Source organism: Neoarius graeffei, chromosome 28, assembly GCF_027579695.1.
Source record: "Neoarius graeffei isolate fNeoGra1 chromosome 28, fNeoGra1.pri, whole genome shotgun sequence".
NCBI classification, from domain to species: domain Eukaryota; kingdom Metazoa; phylum Chordata; class Actinopteri; order Siluriformes; family Ariidae; genus Neoarius; species Neoarius graeffei.
Window position 1 is genome coordinate 21,246,578 of NC_083596.1, and position 18,922 is coordinate 21,265,499.

General features: G+C 41.9%; 1 protein-coding gene across 2 annotated transcripts in view; it reads left to right on the forward strand.

The window, feature by feature from the left end:
* Positions 1-18,922, forward strand: part of c2cd2l (c2cd2 like) — a 126,863-nt gene that overhangs the window by 93,705 nt on the left and 14,236 nt on the right. For both annotated transcript variants that reach the window (XM_060912742.1, XM_060912743.1), the window contains exons 4-8: positions 7,179-7,298; positions 13,554-13,667; positions 15,977-16,090; positions 16,289-16,391; positions 16,619-16,751. In XM_060912742.1, the coding sequence (XP_060768725.1) occupies positions 7,179-7,298; positions 13,554-13,667; positions 15,977-16,090; positions 16,289-16,391; positions 16,619-16,751 (584 nt within the window). The remainder of the gene's footprint in view (positions 1-7,178; positions 7,299-13,553; positions 13,668-15,976; positions 16,091-16,288; positions 16,392-16,618; positions 16,752-18,922) is intronic.

Sequence of the window (18,922 nt, forward strand, 5' to 3'; positions counted from 1 at the left end):
AAGTTTAATATAACATCTGTTTAACTTACTGTATAACGTGAAAGTAAGGTTAATAATATAAACTTAGATTACACATTTTTCAGTTTTACTCAAATTAGGGTGGTGCAAAAATGAGTACACCCCACAACAAAAACTACTACATCTAGTACTTTGTATGGCCTCCATGATTTTTAATGACAGCACCAAGTCTTCTAGGCATGGAATGAACAAGCTGGCGACATTTTGCAACATCGATCTTTTTCCATCCTTCAACAATGACCTCTTTTAGTGACTGGATGCTGGATGGAGAGTGATGCTCAACTTGTCTCTTCAGAATTCCCCATAGGTGTTCGATTGGGTTCAGATCAGGAGACGTACTTGGCCACTGAATCACTTTCACCCTGTTCTTCTTCAGAAATCCAACAGTGTGTTTAGTCATGTTGGAAAAGTGCATGATGACCAAGGGCACGGAGTGATGGTAGCATCTTCTCTTTCAGTATAGAGCAGTACATCTGTGAATTCATGATGCCATCAATGAAATGCAGCTCCCCGACACCAGCAGCACTCATGCAGCCCCACATAAGGACACTGCCACCACCATGTTTCACTGTAGACACCATGCATTTTTCTTTGTATTCCTCACCTTTGTGACGCCATACAGTTTTTGAAGCCATCAGTTCCAGAAACATTTATCTTGGTCTCATCACTCCAGAGTATAGAGTCCCAATAGTCTTCATCTTTGTCAGCATGGGCCCTGGCAAACTCTAGGCGGGCTTTTTTGTGCCTGGGCTTTAGGAGAGGCTTCTTTCATGGACGGCATCCATGCATGCCATTCCTCTGCAGTGTACGCCGTATTGTGTCACGGGAAATAGTCACCCCAGTTTGGCTTTCTACTTCTTTAGATAACTGCAGTGAACTTGCATGCCGATTTTCTTCAACGCTTCTCATCAGAAGACGCTCCTGTCGAGGTGTTAACTTCCGTGGACGACCTGGACATCTCTGTGAGATGGTTGCAGTTCCATCTTTCTTAAATTTTTGTACCACTTTTGCTCCAGTATTCTGACTGATAAGTAAAGCTTTGCTGATCATCTTGTAGCCTTCACCTTTGTGGTGTAAAGAAATTATTTTCTTTGGGGAATTCTGAAGAGACAAGTTGAGCATCACTCTCCATCCAGCATCCAGTCACTAAAAGAGGTCATTGTTGAAGAATGGAAAAAGATTGATGTTGCAAAATGTCGCCAACTTGTTCATTCCATGCCTAGAAGACTTGGTGCTGGCAGATTCTACCGTAACTGGATCCATTAACCACTTGCCCACAAAATAAGAAATTTTTCTTGTCCTTTTTTCAGTGAGGTAATATTTTCAAGATTGAAAATATGGTATTTGGTCTTCTAAAACAGCACGTCATTTAAAAATACACTACATCAATAAATGATTTTTAAAGAATAAAGTTCTATTTCTTTGACATATCTGACAGACATAACTCCCATTTTAAAAATCACTTTCATTATCCCTGTTGCTATCGTCAGTGAATTTCTGTCAGATGACCTGACGATAGACTCGGCCATTATGGATCTTTGGTAGTTATCGTGTGGAAGCAGGCTTTATCATTTTTGGGTGTCAACAGATAGAGTTGAAACAGATTAACAGCGAAAAAACTATTTCGTTCACGAGAGAAGCCCACAGTTATTTTTAAAAAATGCTATCGTCAGTCTGTCAGTCAAATGCACCTGACGATAGCAAAATTGAAGCCCTCGCCACGCACATGCTGACTGACGCAAAGAGGAAATTCTATTGCGCGTGATTTTTGTGACAGCAGACATTTACTTCCGGGCAAGACTTGGAGTTCTGACAGCTAGATTTCATCAAATAAATCAAGGTAAGATTTTCAGTCAGCTATCCTGACGATAGAAATTTTTGACGATAGAAACATTGAGAATATATTTGTGCATTCATATTTAAATTTTTCTGGAGGAAAACTATCGTAAGTTGAGATAAATCAGAGCCACTTGCGACCCTTTCAGCCGACGGGCCATTTCAATGTGTTATTTCCCCGCGAAAGTGACACAGTCGTGTCTATCGTCACTGTTCTGACAATTATTGTTGATATTTCAATTTTGAAAATAAATTTTATCTTTTTTATTTCAATATATTACTTTATTATTTGGTTCTAGTGATGAGGTATTTAATATTATTACTACATTTGTCAGATTAATAATGTAAGAAACAGTTTTGTTGCTATTGTCATCTAGAGTGTCTGTCAGAATATGATGGTAGACGTTAGTTTGTCTGTCAGATTTTGATGATCGAAATCGATGTGTTTCTATTGTCATTTAGCATGTCTGTCATGTCAGGCTTTTATTAATTAGTTACCAGGACTACTGTTCTAAAATTTACTGTGAATGTCCAAGACCCCAAATGCTACTAGAAAAACTTAATAGAATGATCAAAATAATCAATTCAGCAATTTAAGGAGATGGGACTTAACTGGCCTCTGTTATGGTAGAATCTGCCTGCTGTCATTTAAAAATCATGGAGGCCATACAAGGTACTAGATGTAGTAGTTTTTGTTGTGGGGTGTACTCATTTTTGCACCACCCTAACTTGAGTAAAACTGAAAAAATGTGTAATCTAAGTTTATATTATTAACCTTACTTTCACGCTACAAGTTAAATAGATGTTATATTAAACTTTGTCTTTTCAACATTTTGGAAATTGTTTGTGTTCATTGAGATATTGTTTAAAATGTTACTTTTCAAAGGGGGTGTACTCATTTACGCTCAGCACTGTACCGGTACATACATATACAGATTAGGTGATCACCTGAATCAAATCTTATTTAACAAGGAAAAGTATAAAAACCACTGCTGTGGTCATCACTATCCTCTTGCAATAGGACCAGTTTGGATGGTAAAGACAGTGCTAGTAGTGCCTTCAGTTGAATTGGAATACAAAAATATCTGTTCATCATGCCAAAAGAGTGAAGAAGAAAAGTTCTGAGTGAGGAAAAAGAAGGGCTCAGTTTTAGCTTTACTGGCAGAGGGATACAGTGAGCGTCAGGTTGCTTCCGTCCTCAAAATCTCAAAGACGACAGTTCATAAGAACGAGGTCGAACAGCAGATGTTGGGGACAGCAAAGTTACAGACTGGCAGAGGGTGAAAACAATTCTCCACTCAACAGGATGATCGTCAACTCCTTCGAATGTCACTCAGCAATCGTAGGTTGATATCAGGTGACCTTCAAAAAGAATGGCAAGTGACAGCTGGGGTTAAGTGCACGGCAAGGACAGTTCGAAACAGACTCTTCCAGGCGAAGTTAAAGTCATGCGAAGCTAGAAAAAGGCTCTTTATCAACGAGAAGCAAAGAAGAGCCAGGCTGAGGTTTGCTAAAGACCATAAGGATTGGACCATAGAAGACTGGAGTAAGATCGTCTTTTCTGATTAGTCCAATTTTCAGCTTTTCCCATCACCTGGTCATCTGATGGTTAGACAGAGACCTGGTGAGGCCTACAAACCAGAGTGTCTCGCACCCGTTGTGAAATTTGGTGGAGGATCAGTGATGATGATCTGGGGTGCTTCAACAAGAATGGAGTGGAGCAGATTTTAGTTTGTGAAGAACACATGAATCAAGCCATTAAAAGGTTATCCTGAAGCAAAATTTGCTTCCTTCTGCTCTGACAATGTTTCCTAACTCTGAGGATTGGGTTTTCCAGCAGGACAATGCTCCATGCTGCACAGCCAGGTCAATCAAGGTGTAAATGGAGGATTACAAGATCAAGACCCTGTCATGGCCAGCCCAATCTCCAGACCTGAACCCTATTGAAAACCACCTGCAATGTGATCAAGAGGAAGTTGGATGGTCACAAGCCGTCAAGCAAAGCAGAACTGATTTGAATTTTTGCACCAGGAGTGGCATCAAGTCGCCCAAGAGCAATGTGAAAGACTGGTGGAGAGCATGCCAAGGTGCATGAAAGCTGTGATTTAATAAATGTCGGTGTTGTTCCACCAAATATTGATTTCTAAACTCATCCTAAATTCAAACACGAGTATCGTGTTTAAAATTGAATATGAGCTGGATTTCTGTGCATTATTCAAGGTCTGAAAACACTTCATTTCTTTCATTTTGATCATTTGGTTTTTTTTTTCTGCAGTTAAGTGCTTAAAGTGACAATATTTTTATGTGGGATTTGGGGGAAATGTTGCCGGTAGTTTATGGAATAAAACAAACATGTTCGTGTTCTTCAAACACACACATCCAGAGAAAGTGATCATTTTTCAGTGGTCTCTTAAATAATCTGTGGTTGTTAGAAGAGAGCAACTGGACTTGCTTGAAAAGTCTTGACGACGTTTCGCCTCTCGTCCGAAAGGCATCCTCAGTTCTGTCTGTCTCTGTTCAGTGATGGTCGTTCCAGGTTGACAAAAATGAACGATCCTCTCTGGCTAAGATGTCTGCCAGTTTTCTGGAAGTCCTCTCATACTCCCGCACCAGTCGAAGGGAACTCATCCCAGTTGCTCTCTTCTACCAACCACAGATTACTATGTACCTGGATGACCGAGTATCTTCACAGATATGTTTCTACGCACTTTGGGATGAGTTCCCTTCGACTGGTGCGGGAGTATAAGAGGACTTCCAGAAAACTGGCAGACATCTAAGCCAGAGAGGATTGTTCATTTTTGTCAACCTGGAACGACCATCACTGAACAGAGACAGACAGAACTGAGGATGCCTTTCGGACGAGAGGCGAAACGTCTTCAAGACTTTTCAAGCAAGTCCAGTTGCTCTCTTCTACCAATCACAGATTACTATGTACCTGGATGACTGAGTATCTTCACAGATATCTCTTAAATAGTAGTTTCTTCACCAGCCACTTTTTTTTTTTTTCTTGAAGTTAATACGACAAAAAAAAAATGCAACTTGTCATGTTACCAAGAAACCGGGAAAGTCATTTTACCAAAAAATTACCATATCAATGATTTATTCAGCCTTGATAAACAAAGATTTTTAATCAGTTATTAGTCACTTTACATTATGTAGTACATCAGCTTAAAAAAAAAAAAAACGACCCTGGGAATGAAGCTGTTACTGTAGAAAGGCTAATGTATTCGAACAATCGCATTAATATAAACATGTAATTTATATTACAGACAGCTTGTTATAAAGTCCAACAGGTGTTTCAACTCAAACTAAAATTGTCCCATAATGGAAAACAGACCACTGAGTCCCTTGATTAAGGGATGGAGTTGAAAGCTGACGGTTCTGTTGATGGTATTCTGTTTTATTACAAAATACTAAAATATCTATTCTTCCGTCAACGTCTTACTGCTGACATGTGAACACAGTACAAGTCTTCTAATATTATGAAATGTTGGCTTGTTTTACTTTCCTGTATGCATCGTCTTGTTATACATTTTTCATGTTCTACACCACTGTGCTCAGATCAATATTTTAGTGTATTTTGCACATTCACTGTCCAGTTCATGTTATTACTTGAACATGGTAATTGTCCTCATGTAATTGCAGCACTGGAGTCTTGAGTTGCATCATGACAGGCCAGAGGGTATATGTAGAATCTGAAAGTCTGGAACTACAGTTTATTACAGTAGCTTGTATAATGAATAATGTACTGAATCTACACAAAATAGCCCATAAAATTGTGTTCGGGGGGAATATCAAAATACTTTGCATATTATTCACAAATTAACAAAATGCCATTGCTGTGAAACCCTTAAATTTAGTTCTGTTGCAACCTTTTGGCATCAGAAAGCACATAATTAGTTGAATGGAGTCCACCTCTGCATAATTAGTGTCACATGATCTCCGTAGAAATACACTTATTCATTGAAGGCCCAGAGTAAGCATTCCTAAACAAGCAGAATCATGAAGACTAAAGAGCGAGAAAAAACAAGTTCAGGATAAAGTTTTGTTGGCATATAAATTAGTTTCAGTCAGAAAACCTCCTATAGCGTGCCATCCATCCATTATCCACAACCGCTTATCCTGTACAGGGTCGTGGGCAAGCTGGAGCCTATCCCAGCTGATTATGGGCGAGAGGTGGGGTACACCCTGGACAAGTCTCCAGGTCATCGCAGGAGCGCACCATTTAAATCCATTAAAAAATGGAAAGAATATGAAATAACTGTGGCTCTGCCAAGAGGAGGAGGCCATCCACCAAAAAGTGTGTGATCTGGAGAGAGCCATTATTCAGATGGGTGAAGCCGTTCCCAGTCTTCTTGGCCTTGGCATAAAGCAAGGAAGCTTTGGAGGAAGCCCAACACTGCTCATCACCCTGAGAACACTGTCCTCACAGTGAAGCAAGGTGGTGGTGGTAGCATCACGTTGAGTGGTACTCTTGGCTTCATGATGGCTTCTCTGAATTTCTAAATACCTCCTTACCAGGCCACTGAGATCAAGTTTGAGAGATTTTCAATAACCAAATATTTGCAGGACTTTGTCCTGGATGGATTAGATATGTTCTTTATGTTCTGTAGGGGGCGGCACGGTGGTGTAGTGGTTAGCGCTGTCGCCTCACAGCAAGAAGGTCCGGGTTCGAGCCCCGTGGCCGGCGAGGGCCTTTCTGTGCGGAGTTTGCATGTTCTCCCCGTGTCCGCGTGGGTTTCCTCCGGGTGCTCCGGTTTCCCCCACAGTCCAAAGACATGCAGGTTAGGTTAACTGGTGACTCTAAATTGACCGTAGGTGTGAATGTGAGTGTGAATGGTTGTCTGTGTCTATGAGTCAGCCCTGTGATGACCTGGCGACTTGTCCAGGGTGTACCCCGCCTTTCGCCCGTAGTCAGCTGGGATAGGCTCCAGCTCGCCTGCGACCCTGTAGAACAGGATAAAGCGGCTAGAGATAATGAGATGAGATGTTCTGTAGGTATGGAGTCCATTCAGTTTCTTGTAATTTCTCACGGCAACTGGTTTCACCAGAACTATTTTATTTCTGAAAAGGTTTCATTTCAGCATCAGTATTATGATCTGTTTTGTGTAGCGTCATACTATAGAACCCAAATGATGTCCATTTCAGGTCCAGACTGCAACACTAAAATGTTTATTTACCCCCCCCCCCCCCCCCCCCCCCCAAAAAAAAAAAAAAAAACTTAAAGGGGAGTGAATACTTGTGCAAGCTACCGTATTTACTGTGTAATAACTGTCATTCTGCAACATAGACTTGACTTGAATCTTTCCATTTTCCCATTCAAGGTTCTGCAGTGCAAATGTTCAGTTGACACGGTAATGTTCCCTGTGACGGTCACTCAGCAGTCACCGGCAGCTGTCTCCATGGACACATACCAGGTTTCCATGGAGCCCATGCAGGCCCAGGTAAACACTACAAATGAAACGGAATTGCTTTCAGGACGTTGCCTACATGTGTATTACTGAGTTCTCGTTATCAGACGTGTCTCGCTCAGAGTTTCTCGGTTCCAGTCCTAGCCACCCACTGCGCTACATAGTTTGAATGTTTTCTCTCTTCTAAAACCTCTGATTCAGGACCCCTGATAATTAGCTCATCAGTTGGTGAGAATAAAGGAAAACGTCAAACTGTACAGGCGTCTCCAGGAGGGTCTCATCTCATTATCTCTAGCCGCTTTATCCTGTTCTACAGGGTCGCAGGCAAGCTGGAGCCTATCCCAGCTGACTACGGGCGAAAGGCGGGGTACACCCTGGACAAGTCACCAGGTCATCACAGGGCTGACACATAGACACAGACAACCATTCACACTCACATTCACACCTACGGTCAATTTAGAGTCGCCAGTTAACCTAACCTGCATGTCTTTGGACTGTGGGGGAAACCGGAGGAAACCCACGCGGACACGGGGAGAACATGCAAACTCCGCACAGAAAGGCCCTCGCCGGCCACGGGGCTCGAACCCGGACCTTCTTGTTGTGAGGCGACAGCGCTAACCACTACACCACCGTGCTGCCCTCCAGGAGGGTCTTTGTAAAGAATGTTGTCTTATGTTTGAGTTCATATAAATATGAGGTTGGCAACATGGCAAAAATACGTCATACTTAATACTTGAACACAACTTGAAGTCATTTTGTTTGTCTTTAGTAACCCCTTTACCCTAATCGAGGTCACGGTAAATCCCAGGAACACTGGGTACAAGGTGGGAATTCACAGGCCAGTCCATTGCAGGGCTGCATGCATACCCACTGACATCTGGGGCAATTTATTATAGCCAGTCCACCTACCTGGGAGGTGAGAGGAAACTGGAGAACCCAGAGGAATGGGGACACGAGGAGAGCATGTTTGGGGGGGGAAAAAAAATCCATATAGAAAGTAATCCAAATTCAGAGCTGAACCAGGGACCCTGGAGCTGTGAGACCTCAACGGTAACAGCTGTACCACCGTGCTGCTTGTGCAGTGTAGTTTAGCAGAAAAGCAAGGAAAAATCTACATGTTAAGTGTTTTGACATCAAATCAGTTGCTTGGTACTGCAAGTAGGTGTAAAAGTACTGCCAATATCTGCATTAAGCCAGAAAAACTTATTGTGATGAGATGTTAATAAAAACCGCATCAAATCATCCACCCCAGATGTAATATGGTTATATGATTTAGCCATATATTAGCTTCAATAACACTAAGCTGTAAGGCTCTGTTTTTCTTTTTGACACGTGTCGCACTACACTGCTGGAAATTGCCCTGTTTTTTGCCTCTCCAAGCGGCTTTTGTTAGCATTGAATTGCAGTTTAAACTTCATGGAAATACAAACACAAGATGAAATATGTGCTCTATCTGTTGGTTCAAGCGAAGCCTTCGGAGAGCTGCGGCGTTGCTTGTTGGTGTGCCTACAGTGTCGGTTTACAGTGCTCTCCTTTTGCCATCTCAATAATTTAATGAAGCCTTAATTTGACTGTTGGGACAATGGTTCATGGAGCAGCAAGACATGATGTTGTTTCTCTGTGAAGTATCCTTTACAATAACAAAGTGAGAATTATGAGAGAAATAATGACCGCTGTTACCTTGGCTGTAATTGAAATTGATAGGAAACATTTTGTAATGTAGTCTCGGTACACATACAGTAATGCCTTTCTGAAATAAAGATACCATGTCAACTCAAAGGCAGTGCTCAGCGTCCAAACTTGTTCCATATGTTCATTAAACATCAGTGACACTTTGCCTTGTGGGCATTAGTTTTGTGGTTCTTTACTGTGTGCAGGTTTTATTCCAGGAGATATGAAATGAGGATACTGCAACACAATCGGTGGTTTAATTGGTCTATGCTTTGTGTGCTTTTGCTATAAAAGGGTTGGAAAAAGCAGTCGCCTGGGTGTCCGGGACAAGCGGATTAGGTGTCCAAGCTGCTGGTTTTTCATTCACAGTTGCCCAGTAGATAAGCAGATTCAGTGGGCTGTTCATATAACAGTCACCGGTGGGTTTTTTTAACCCCCCTTTCTCTTTCCAGAGAAAGAAATCTCCTTTTCATACGTGTTCTTCAAACAAAACATGCTCCAGTTGGTGGTGCAAAGCACCTCAATCTTATTGCTCCTGTTATTCTATTGAATCCTGCTACAGTGAGCATGTAAACCAAGGATGTAATCTGGCTATTATTATTATGATTTTGCTAGGCTTATTCATTAGCTTGCACCTTGTTTTGAAATGAGCTTGATGACTTTTTTTTTTTTTTTTAAAGATTTTTTTTGGGGGGCTTTTTTCACCTTTATTGGATAGGACAGTGTAGAGACAGGAAATGAGTGGGAGAGAGAGATGGGGAGGGCAGGGCTCGAAATTAACTTTTTTTCTTTGTGTCCCCCAGTGGTCCCGAATTCTGTGTTGTATTGTCCCGAATGGAAGCAATAGTGTCCCCGTTTTTTTCCTCTCTGAAATAACCAGTGGTTAATATCATATGAAGTTACTATTATATTTGTAACTATGCGATTTTGAACCCTTTATATCATTTTTACAATAAGTCACAAGACACAAGCGACACATGTCCTATACATCATCTACTTCAAAATTAGTTATTGCATTTTCAGTTTATTAAACTTTGGCGATCTCACTGTATGAATAGATACCCGTTTATTTAAAGGGGCCAACTAGCTCATTCAGAAAATGTTTCAACTCCCTACATCTGCAGTACACTTTAGTTGAAAATAAGACCCCTTTTATGTTCATTTCATCTACTTATACCTTGAATATCTGTTGGCACTTATAAGGCCAACTTATAATTTTCACCATTACCGTTATCCATTTTTATGAACTTTCCGTTATCCATTTTTATGAACTTTCGCTGCCGAAACGTGGGTGCAAATGTTAGCAACATCAGCATAGTGGCAGGTCCGAGCCTAGTTGTGCTGCTGACTGACTAAACTTTCTGAACTAGAAAGACACCAAGAAAACTCACTTATTCTGTTGAACGGTATCTTCCGTCAATATCATCCACATCATTCCTGTTGTGTTTTATAACGTGTCTAACAGTGTTCATTAAGTTCATTCAGTTGCTAGCATTGCCTGCAGACCAGGCGATGACACTTTGGATCCTGAAGGTCCCGGAGACGTTATGTCTGGGCTTTCAGTTTCTTCCCCGCGGTCGGTCCGCTTCAACCACTTAAGCATTTTTGTTCTGGCAAGAGTCGGCGCAGCGTGTGCGGTAGCAATTCCATTCCAAGTCCATATAATGCGGACTCCGGCCGAAGATTCTAGAACAGAATGCGCTGCTCTGTAGCCTACGGATGCAGGTGCATCGAAAGTGTAGCTACTATGTATTTTTCGCTGTTAACGTTTTAAAATTAAAATTGACAAATTAGGTGAATGTCTACGTATGTGTTATGGCTTTGTAAATAATATTAATGTAGAACTTTTTTTCTAGATCTATTTTTTTCCATTGTCCCAGGATTGTCCCAGATATGATAAATTTGTGTCCCGATGACATTTTTTATGGTCCCCGGGACGTCGGGACACCGTTAGTTTCGAGCGCTGGGGGAGGGATCGGGAAATGACCTCGGGTCGGAATCGAACCCGGGTCCCCGGATTTATGGTATGGCGCCTTATCCACCTGAGCCACGACGCCCCGAGCTTGATGACTTTATGAAATTTGGTGTACATTCCTTTCGTGACCTTACAAAGTTCTGTTCTGCTTTCTCAAGTCTTTGTTCCCAATGACCAATCAGTGATCACCATTGTTTTCAGCAACTGACCCCTGATCACCATTATTCCCAGTGACCAATCACTGGTCAACATTGTTCACAGCAACCAATCAATTATCACAATGACCAGTCACTGATCACCAGTGTTCCCAACAGCCGGTCACTGATCATTGGTGTTTGTCCCACCCACATACAGTGGTGCTTGAAAGTTTGTGAACCCTTTAGAATTTTCGATATTTCTGCATAAATATGACCTAAAACAACATCAGATTTTCACACAAGTCCTAAAAGTAGATAAAGAGAACCCAGTTAAACAAATGAGACAAAAATATTATACTTGGTCATTTATTTATTGAGGAAAATGATCCAATGTTACATACCTCTGAGTGGCAAAAGTATGTGAACATTTGCTTTCAGTATCTGGTGTGACCCCCTTGTGCAGCAATAACTGCAACTAAACGTTTACGGTAACTGTTGATCAGTCCTGCACACCGGCTTGGAGGAATTTTAGCCCGTTCCTCTGTACAGAACAGCTTCAACTCTGGGATGTTGGTAGGTTTCCTCACATGAACTGCTCGCTTCAGGTCCTTCCACATCATTTCGATTGGATTAAGGTCAGGACTTTGACTTGGCCATTCCAAAACATTAACTTTATTCTTCTTTAACCATTCTTTGGTAGAACGACTTGTGTGCTTAGGGTCGTTGTCTTGCTGCATGACCCACCTTCTCTTGAGATTCAGTTCATGGACAGATGTCCTGACATTTTCCTTTAGAATTCGCTGGTATAATTCAGAATTCATTGTTCCATCGATGATGGCAAGCCGTCCTGGCCCAAACCATGATACTACCACTACCATGTTTCACAGATGGGATAAGGTTCTTATGCTGGAATGCATTGTTTTCCTTTCTCCAAACATAACACTTCTCATTTAGACCAAAAAGTTCTATTTTGGTCTCAACCATCCACAAAACATTTTTCCAGTAGCCTTCTGGCTTGTCCACATGATCTTTAGCAAACTGCAGACGAGCAGCAATGTTCTTTTTGGAGAGCAGTGGCTTTCTCCTTGCAACCCTGCTATGCACACAATTGTTGTTCAGTGTTCTCCTGATGGTGGACTCATGAACATTAACATTAGCCAATGTGAGAGAGGCCTTCAGTTGCTTAGAAGTTACCCTGCGGTCCTTTGTGACCTCGCCGACTATTACACGCCTTGCTCTTGGAGTGATCTTTGTTGGTCGACCACTCCTGGGGAGGGTAACAATGGTCTTGAATTTCCTCCATCTGTACACAATCTGTCTGACTGTGGATTGGTGGAGTCCAAACTCTTTAGAGATGGTTTTGTAACCTTTTCCAGCCTGATGAGCATCAACAACGCTTTTTCTGAGGTCCTCAGAAATTTCCTTTGTTCGTTCCATGATACACTTCCACAAACATGTGTTGTGAAGATCAGACTTTGATAGATCCCTGTTCTTTAAATAAAACAGGGTGCCCACTCACACCTGATTGTCATCCCATTGATTGAAAACACCTGACTCTAATTTCACCTTCAAATTAACTGCTAATCCTAGAGGTTCGCATACTTTTGCCACTCACAGATGTGTAATATTGGATCATTTTCCTCAATAAGTAAATGACCAAATATAATATTTTTGTCTTATTTGTTTAACTGGGTTCTCTTTATCTACTTTTAAGACTTGTGTGAAAATCTGATGATGTTTTAGGTCATATTTATGCAGAAATATCAACTTCTAAAGGGTTCACAAACTTTCAAGCACCCCTGTACTTCCTTGTACAATCAATCAGTGTCACCAGCTGTTTTCTTTGTGTATGAAGAAAGACTACTCACTACCACTGTCATCTGTCTGTGTTCTTAATAGAAATTGTCGTATTTTGTAAACACACAAAGGGCTTGTTTGCAGTTCCATGACCGAAGATGATTTCTTCTTCCATAAAAATGTTATGAGGTATTATTTTGTACATCATGTACATTTTGAGATGCAAATGATCTTGACACTTCAGTGACTATGCCAATGATGTCACGGACTAATCTGGCCACTTCTCGCCACTTTCTGAGCATGCATTAGCAGCTTTCCCCTAAAAAGATTCAGAAACACTGGCTTTAACCAATGCTAGACAGTCGAGATGGGATTAGAGAGCACCACAGTTCAAAGCTGAAATGTTAGCCAAGGACTGCGTGTCTGATGGTGGAAACACAATATGTTTCATCAGCAGAAACCTTATCAGAATAGGATGAAGACTCTGGCTATATAAAATCGTCCCTCAGAGAGATTCAAGTGCTTGCTTATTTTCCATAGCCTACATACAATAGCTCTTGATATTTTGGAAAGTGCTTTTAGTTACTGCTTTTTAGCCTAGTTAATTAGACTCCTGACTAAACGTAACATGGAACTGGGACGTTTCAAATGGAAAAAGTTCATGCTAACTATAACTGTAAAAGCTTGCATGTTGGGGGACTGTTGCAGTTGCAGGTCTGCTTGGAGGAGGTGGAGGAAGAAGGTCTCCTGGTGTCCTGGATGTTTTCCCAGCAGCCCCTACTCTGTTTAACCCTGACGCCAAGACAAAGGGTTCAGAGAGAGGTGAGCGAAGGTTCACCTGAACCACACAACCGCTTGTGATTTATTTACACACAGAATGCTTAAGGTATTAATTAGGCATTAAAATGTATCCTCTGATGACTTGAATTCCCCTTAGTGTACAAATCCTAGCTAGCTGACAGAGCAGCTCACTTTCCCCAGCTCTCCATTAGAATAAAAACGCCATCAAACAACAGAACAACAAATTGGCTGCAAACCATCTCTGCAGTTGGAGATGTCGGGAAATTTAAAAAGGATTCATGGAAAAGATCCACACTCTGTACCACAAGGGGGCGCAGAATGCTGAGGAGGCAGGTTGAGGCATGCTGTTATAGCAGTATTTCTCAAACTTTTTCAGACCAAGGACCACTTTGTCCCAAAAAAAAAATTTCAGGGACCAGCTGTCAAGCCCCCGCCCCATACAACACACACAGACTATAGAGATGTGTACTATTAGGTGTTTTTAATTGAAAAAATTATGGTTAACTAAATACATTAAAGGCCTATCCATTCCATATCCTCCGTGGTTTTTAAAGGCAAAAGTATGGAGGTTTAAAATTCAGCAAACAGTTAATCAGAACATTTCATATCAATCGTTCAAAATTAGGAGGAACATGAATGAACAAAATTTTAGATTTAACAGATTACACTTATTTGTCTTCTGCTCAGAACTGACTCTTTTTTCTTAATGGGAGGAGTGGTGCTGATGCATACTAAGCATCAATGATTTAATATCTGGTTCCAAGCTGGGCAGCTTTAATCTTTCAGTAAATTTAAAAAATCGCCGCGAACACGAGCTAGTTAGGATTAGCCTATTATATGTTGAGAATTTTCGTTTGCTTGTTTTCAGGTCTGCCTGCCTGTTTGCCTGTGAGGCAGAGATTTGTGAGGTGACTGTTGCCTAGAGACGAGAGGCGGAATAACACTACGTTCACACTGCAAGGCTTAATGCTCAATTCCGATTTTTTTGTGAAATCCGATTTTTTTGTGAGGTCGTTCACATTAACAGATATATGCGACTTGTATGTGATCCTCAGTATGAACGAAAAGCGACCTAAAAGTGTTCCGCATGCGCATTGCAGGATACGACGATGTCACACGCAGTGAGCATGGCCAGTGTTTACGGAAGTAACCTAAAGTTTCCTGTGTATGACAGTAGCCAGCATGGAGTACCTGGCGATGATGCAGTTGTTGTTGCGACGGAGCCAGAACATGCACAATTGGCTCAGGCGTTCTGCGGGGTAGTGACTGCAACCTCCGTTCAAAGGAACATCAAAGCCATGTTGTTGTAACTTTTTTTGAGAGACCTGCCGCCTACTTCAGCGCAGAATAGTGACGTTTGTGGCTTGTTGATGACGTGTAAGTCGGATGAATGCGACCTGGCGGTTCAGACTGAAGTCGCATATGAAAAGAGCGGATAGGAATCGGAATTAGGACCACATATCCAAACGGCCTGGGTCGGATTTGAAAAAATCGGATCTGTGTCGTTCATATTGTCAATAAAAGATCGGATACAGGTCACATATGGGCGAAAAAATCGGATTTGAGTCACTTCAGCCTGCAGTGTGAACGTAGTGTAAGAGCACGTGCACGCTACAAGTTTTATGTGGTGCAAATTCAGATGCAGAACGCAAATAATAACAACGATGAAATTACAGGCCCGTTTGATTGCCGTTAAAAACAAGATTGGATAAATTTAACTTTCTAATAATGTTACAAAGCATACGCTAGCTTATCTTGAAAACGCTGACTACATTTGTAGATCACCTCGTGGACCACCAGTGGTCCATGGACCACGCTTTGCGAAACACTGTATTATAGGAAAATAATCAATCATGTCAATTTGAAACCTCTTTGAAACAAGTCGGCTTGTTTCTTGGGCTGTCATTGTGACACTGATCTGGCAACCTTCTAAACAGAACAAACTGCACTGATCTGGCAACCTTCTAAACAGAACAAACTGCACAAGCCTTCTACAAAGATATAGTAGAGTTTCGACACTGTTGGTTTATTTTGCTGTGTACAAAGGATGAGACAGAACTTGATATGATTGAGGGTTTTTTTTTTCTTCCTTCATTAAAATGCTGCTCCATACAGCAATGCAAGTGATATTTGAAGCAATCTCAGACCAGTCATGGTTAGTAGTACTGGTTGGAATTTTGCGCAGATCGCAGCATATAATCTGAAACCATCATATCTGCATCAAAATGTCTTTTTCCTTTGAAGTATAGTGCCATCTTGTAATAGCTCTCAGGCTGATGTATGTGAATTGTGTATTAATACTGATGAGTGTGATCTGGAACCGTGTAAAGGACTCTGAGGCCGAGGTGGACGTGGATATGATCGCAAAGCTGGTGGAGGATACACTATACGCCACGCAGCCTGCAATGATCCTCAACCTGAGAGCGTGCGTCTCCAGTCCTGCTGTAAGAGGACCATTTTTACATCCTACTCTTGTGGTTCACTGCTTCTGTTTGTCTCTTAGGTTAATGTGTTTAAACAGGCATACCTCATGAGTCAAATACGATATTTAAAGAGGTGTGGTTGTTTAATTTCAGCGACAAGAGGATTGCAATCATTTACAGTAATTCATTGTTAACAGTAACCTCTGTCCTCTTTCACAGTTTCCCAGAGAAAAACAAGAAGGGAGCCAAAACTCTCCCAAGCAGAACAATGCTATCAAACGCCTTCTGGTACGCCAGCTCAAAGTCTCCAGGATCAAAAAAGGTGCCACTTTCTGTCATACCATTTCCATACCCTGGTGTCGTCCCCCCCCGAGAGAATATAATTTTCGAGCATCACAAAAACAAAAGATATCCACAAATCAATCGAAATTCAGAACTATCTGTTTGGGAAAACAAATCAACACACGCATTTACTGCAAATAAATGCGTATTTTTCTTTTTTGACCCAGCAATAAGGGCGTTTGAGAGTGTAATGATGTGTGCACTCAGATTCACAGGATCATGTTGGGGAGCTGTGCTGCGTGCTGAGCCTGGACATGCCACTGCTGGAGAAGAGAACCCGCTTCCTCACACCTTCCTCCAGCCCCAGAGCCATGCTCGACTGGGGGGAGGACCTTACACTGTGAGCAATTAATTTCTCACACACAAGATGTCATCAAAAAAGGGGGGAAAAACATCTGGTGAATAGGAAGCTTGGCTATATATGTGTTTGGGTTCCTTTGGTTGGAACAACATACACTGCAACCCTGCTATAATTAACTTTTACTACAAAGCCGAGTTACAAACCAAGTTTGTGTCCCCCGCCTTTAAAGTGCATATTCTGGACCAATTTAGTTTTTTTTTTTTTTAATATGAAAATACACTATATTGCCAAAAGTATTTGCTCACCCATCCAAATTATCGGAATCGGGTGTTCCAATCACTTCCATGGCCACAGGTGTATAAAATCAAGCACCTAGGCATGCAGACTGTTTATACAGTTTGGAGCTGGCCCCTTCCTCTTCCAACATGACTGTGCACCAGTGCACAAAGCAACGTCCATAAAGACATGGATGACGGAGTCCTGACCTCAACCCGATAGAACACCTTTGGGATGAATTAGAGCGGAGACTGAGAGCCAGGCCTTCTCGTCCAACATCAGTGTGCGACCTCACAAATGCGCTTCTGGAAGAATGGTCAAAAATTCCCATAAACACGCTCCTAAACCTTGTGGACAGCCTTCCCAGAAGAGTTGAAGCTGTTCTAGCTGCAAAGGGTGGACCGACGTCATATTGAACCCTATGGATTAGGAATGGGATGTCACTTAAGCTCATACTGTATGTGAGTCAAGGCAGGTGAGCAAATACTTTTGGCAATATAGTGTATGTCCCTTTACACACTCATCCAGAAGGGTAATTTTGCACAAGGCCATCTGTCTACAGCAGAAAAAAAATAAAATAACAAAACGCGTCTGGAAAAATCCCAAGGGAGTCTGGAGCCAGATTCGTGACGTCACCTGCGGAAGCGCCAGCAGGCTGCGCGAGCTTTGCACGGTTTCAGTGCACAGCCTGTGTAGACCAAGCGCTCCCATTTCTCTCCCATTGTCCGGTCTTTTGGACAACGATGAGTACTAATCCCATCAAGCTTGGTGTTGCTACACCCTCCTATGATACATCTGTTAACCATTTTAATAATTACGCGATAACGTTGAAGAAATTTGCAGGAAACCACCAGGTCGTTTTCTCATAAACAAACCAGCGCTGACGTAGGATTCAGAGGGAGGCGTCCCGCACGCAACGTCACGAAAATCAGTGTTTCCCGGGAAATCCAAATGCCAAGTTTTTTCAGAGGTGGACCAATTTGCCTTAAATGGCTCGATTTCAACTGAATTTTTCTGGTATTGCGCAAGGTAAAAAAAAAAAAAAAAATGGCAGCACGGTGGTGTAGTGGTTAACACTGTCGCCTCACAGCAAGAAGGTTCCGGGTTCGAACCCAGCAGCCGGCGAGGGCCTTTCTGTGTGGCGTTTGCATGTTCTCCCCGTGTCTGCGTGGGTTTCCTCCGGGTGCTCCGGTTTCCCCCACAGTCCAAAGACATGCAGTTAGGTTGACACGGGGTGGCCTTGGGCTGAGGTGCCCTTGAGCGAGGTACCTGACCTCTGACTGCTCCCCGGGCGCTCTGCTGTGGCTGCCCACTGCTCTGAGTGTGTGCGCGTGTTCACTGCTTCAGATGGATTAAATGCAGAGGATAAATTTCACTGTGCTTGAAGTGTGGATGTGACGAATAAAGGTTTCTTCTTAAAATTGCAGAGAATGCAGAATGTTAGATATTTGACCAAAGTTTAATATAAAATAGGAGAATTACATTGATCTTGCTCCTGAATTTACCCGTGATATGCACTTTAATGACAATGAGTTGGAGTCGTCAAAAAAAAAAATCACTGAGCCATGCGCTCCTCTTCCCCTCAAAGACAAATAATAAGTGATCAAGTCCACAGTCAAGTTAACAATACATGTTAACACCAAAAAACAAACGCTTAACTGGCCTAGCGTAGGTGTCGATTACTAACGATTACTGAGAATGACAATCATTGACTTCAAAAAAAAAATCCCTTAAAAGGACTTTATTTCACGAGCTAAAAGCAGTTTTACTCGAGTCTTTACTCTAAGTATTGTTGTCATGGCTACTCGTGAGCGCAAGTTACTCTCCGTCTGTCAAAAAACTCAGGCGATAGACGGATGTTATCACTGGAAGGGTACATTTAAAAACCCGCTGGCAAACAAGTCCAAATCAGTGATTTTAAAAATCAGTCAAGC